The sequence below is a fragment of the Nelumbo lutea genome, chromosome 4 (assembly GCF_056320005.1).
Source record: "Nelumbo lutea isolate HS-2025 chromosome 4, American lotus-T2T, whole genome shotgun sequence".
Lineage (NCBI taxonomy): Eukaryota > Viridiplantae > Streptophyta > Magnoliopsida > Proteales > Nelumbonaceae > Nelumbo > Nelumbo lutea.
Window position 1 is genome coordinate 28,435,800 of NC_142687.1, and position 3,969 is coordinate 28,439,768.

General features: G+C 38.7%; 1 protein-coding gene across 1 annotated transcript; it reads left to right on the forward strand.

Annotated features, from left to right (window-relative positions):
- Nucleotides 1-2,825: 2,825 nt before the first annotated feature.
- On the forward strand, nt 2,826-3,717 carry LOC148854831 (ribulose bisphosphate carboxylase small subunit, chloroplastic-like). The gene is made up of 2 exons (XM_088986695.1): nt 2,826-3,188; nt 3,305-3,717. Exons 1-2 carry the CDS (start codon nt 2,871-2,873, stop codon nt 3,533-3,535), a joined length of 549 nt encoding a protein of 182 aa, XP_088842821.1. The 5' UTR covers nt 2,826-2,870; the 3' UTR covers nt 3,536-3,717.
- The last annotated feature ends 252 nt before the right edge of the window (nt 3,718-3,969 follow it).

Here is a 3,969-nt window from a genome sequence, read left to right on the forward strand (position 1 = left end):
TAATGAAATTATTATTATTATTATTCTACTACTACTACTATTATTGTTGTTTTTGTTGTGGTTGTTATTAAATAAATGACAAGAGGTTATTAATGTCATTTTATCATATCTGAAATGCATCTGATTTTGTAAGACATGAAACCGGGTCTTACCAATTCAAATACGAATTTATGTTTCAGATCCTCTATCAAACTTAAGCTTAAACACCACGGGTCTCTAAAAAGTAAAGTAGTGTTATCAAACACCACCGTAGCATTTATTTTTCCTTTACCAATTTGCAAGATTGGTGTGGTTTGGCTCAAACCTATGCATCAGAACTGAAGCCCATCCCCATTGTGATTTACATGGGTGGTTGGTTGACTAGCTGAACAGTAACAGTGATAATATTATTGATGTTATCATTGGATTAGGAAGTGTTTCACTATCTTGTGATATATTTGTTTGGCCAGGGATAACATGGTCTTCAAAAACTCCCTTTGGTCCCGGAAATATACTGTTAATACTTGGGCCCATTACATCAGGTCAACTGTAAACCATGCCATGAAGATTTCTCAACCACCCTAGATTCATGGTTTGATCTCTAAGTAATTAAAGTGGATAAAGCCACTAATGATCTTCCTTATATTGACGTTTATTTTTGGTATAAATGTGAATCGATGTAAAACTTCACCATTGATTTACATTTGCACATGTTTGTTTTCAATATAAATACAGACCGGTGTAAAATTCCACTCCTGGTTTGTATTTTCATGCATTTATTTTTAATATAATGTTTACATCGAAAATCAATGTATTATTTACATCGATTATCACACCAAAAAACCTCCAATGGTCATCTAAAATTTTAATCCCATCGGTTGAGTTTTACATGAATGAATTTTCCATTGAAAACAAACATAGCCTTACGGTAAATTTTGATGGTGAAACCTCTAGGACAAAGCCAGGACTTGGTATTGTGATTCGTGATGAGATGGGGTCAATTTTTCTCTCGTACAATCCCAAAGGAATCTCAACCAGCTGCTGTTACTGAAGCTTTCGCTCTCTTGGAGAGCCTTATGTTTACCACCGATTTTGGACTCTCTAACGTCCTCTTTCAAGGTGATGCTGAAGTTTTAATCAAGCTCTTGTTGGGGAGGATACTCCCCATCCTCGTTGGCAAATTCAGGCACTAGTTGCAAACTGCAAGAGACTCTTAACTCACTATCCTAATTCCTCAGTGGCTCTTTTGCCCAAGGTGTGTAATTAATATAGCTGCTCATCGAGTAACTCGTTTTGCATTATCCTGTAGCTCCCCCTATTCTTGGTCTTCTACTCTTCTTGCCTTCTTGGCTCTAACACACTATTGTAACTGAGAGAGTTAAATGGAATTGCCTAGCTTCAGAGAGAGAGAGAGAATGGGCCTATATTGTATGGGGATGACCTACCCCCGTTGTGCAGCCACTCAAATTAAAAAAAAAAAAAAAGGATGAATGAACAAATATTGGACTGTCCAATCTATTTTAATTGAATTGGGTCCAATCCAAATTGATCCAGTCCACTGACACCGCTAATTGTGATGGACTGAGGTATTCATCATTCACCATTGAATCTTACTTTTCTAAAGGCATAAATGTTAAGAAATCCAGGGCAAGATGCCAACTGATTAATTGATAAGGTTTTCGACTGGTTGCAATGGAGAGTTAAAGTTTAGCTTGGAAGGAGTATGTAGAATGAAAAACTTTATATTTTATATTATTTTGTATATATTTATACTGCACATATTTATATTTATACTCCTCCTAAATTGGGCCTTAGGATTGAATCCTGTCTGGACCACACGGTTGAGGGGATTATGGCCATATGGGTTTGGGGGATGGGCTACGCCTGTTGTATAGCCCCATGGATAAAAAAATAAAATAGAATATAAAATAAAAGAGCGTTGGGAATCAAAGATAAACCAGTGGTATACAATCAACTTTTAGGACCCCCTCATTTTCCAATGAAAGGAACACATAAGAACCTCAAGATACAAATGGACAAAGTGGATAATTTTTTATTTTATTTTATTTCATTTTTTTTTTGTAGTGGGCAATACAATAAACTTGGAAAGGACGCGGCGAAATCATATCATGAAACTACAACATGTGAGAGATGTAAATTTGCCGGGAAATTATGAACACAAAAATAATAAAATAAATAAAAACAAAACCCAGCTAGCCAGTAACCACCGTATATGCACCATGTAAGCTTTATTTAAAGTCTCTGTTCCACAAAAATTTCAAGTCCACCAGCATTTCAACTTTAATTTTTAAGTAATTATAGTGTATGTTTAAGCAAATTAACGACGATATAACTTTTGGAAGCATCTAAATTAAAGCAATCTTTTTTCATGCTTTAATATGAATTTACTCGGTTATCTCCTTATTATAGCTCCTTTTCCTTGGGGTTAAATTTGAATAAATTAAAATCCATAATCTCAAGTCATAGGTAGGAAGTATTCATACAATCCGTAACACATATTTTATTATAAAGAAAAGCTGAACAATGATTACATATTCCATTATTTTCCTCCTATATGGCTATATCCTAGGAGAAGAAAGAGGAGCCGTGCCACGTGGCATGCATTGAAGGTGGTGCCTAGCGATAAGACCCTAATCCAGTTTCACTCTCCTTGTGTGGTCATGGTGAAGTGTAATCCTATCCTCTTCCACATCCAACAGCTAGCACTGGTTTACCATGTACTAGATGAATTTGTGACCATTGGATGCATGATAAAGTGTGGGGTAAGAAAGAAGACAGTTTGCCTTGCCACTATATATTTGCAGGGTAGGAGTCGAATCTCTCTCAAGCTTCAATTGATTAAGTAGTGTGTTTGCAAAGAAGGTAGGGAAATGGCTTCCTCCGTGCTCTCATCGGCAGCTGTTGCCACCGTGAGCCGTGCCACCCCGGCTCAGGCCAGCATGGTGGCACCTTTCAGCGGACTCAAGTCAGCAGCTGCCTTCCCTGTGACCCGCAAGGCCAACAACGACATCAGCTCCTTCCCCAGCAACGGTGGCAGAGTTCAGTGCATGCAGGTGTGGCCACCAACCGGAAAGAAGAAGTTCGAGACCCTGTCTTACCTCCCACCACTCTCTCCTGAATCATTGGCAAAGGAAGTTGACTACCTCCTGCGCATGGGATGGATTCCTTGCTTGGAGTTCGAGTTGGAGGTCTGTAATTATTTTAAATTTTAATTGTAGTGGCCGGATTTGTATCTGCGTTTTCTTAATTATTAATCTGTGGTGGTGACAGTTTGGTCTGTTTGGTGTTGTGTGAATGATTGTAGCATGGATTCGTGTACCGCGAGAACAACAGATCCCCTGGATACTACGACGGGCGCTACTGGACCATGTGGAAGCTGCCCATGTTCGGCTGCACTGACTCGTCTCAGGTGTTGGCAGAGCTGGAAGAGGCCAAGAAAGCCTACCCCAACGCCTTCATCCGGATCATCGGTTTCGACAACAAGCGCCAAGTGCAGTGCATCAGTTTCATTGCCTACAAGCCTCCTGGCTTCTAAACTTTTAATGATCAGCCTTGGGCTGGGTGTCTTGAGTACCCTGCCTCTTCCTCTTTCAATGGAATTTCTCTATGTTTATTTGTCGACTCTACTACAAGTAATTATATAGGAGACAGTGTGGGCGAAATGTACATTGAAGAGCAATACATAGAATGAGCAACTACTGTCCTCTTTTTGCAAAATTAAAGTTTCTTGAATCTATCCTTCTCGACCACGTACTTTGTACTCTCTCCATTTCATTAATAATGCACAAGTGAGAATGGGTAGTATATATATATCCTCGTCAAATTTCTTCACTTATAATGTTTGGAAATTACTTATTGTTTGAGAACTGACATAGGCCAAGAAGATCTCACAATTATGGAGTTATTGAAGTAGGCGGAGTCTTTTCCATTAATATAGGTGTACAATGGCCCGTCTCATAATCGAAAGAT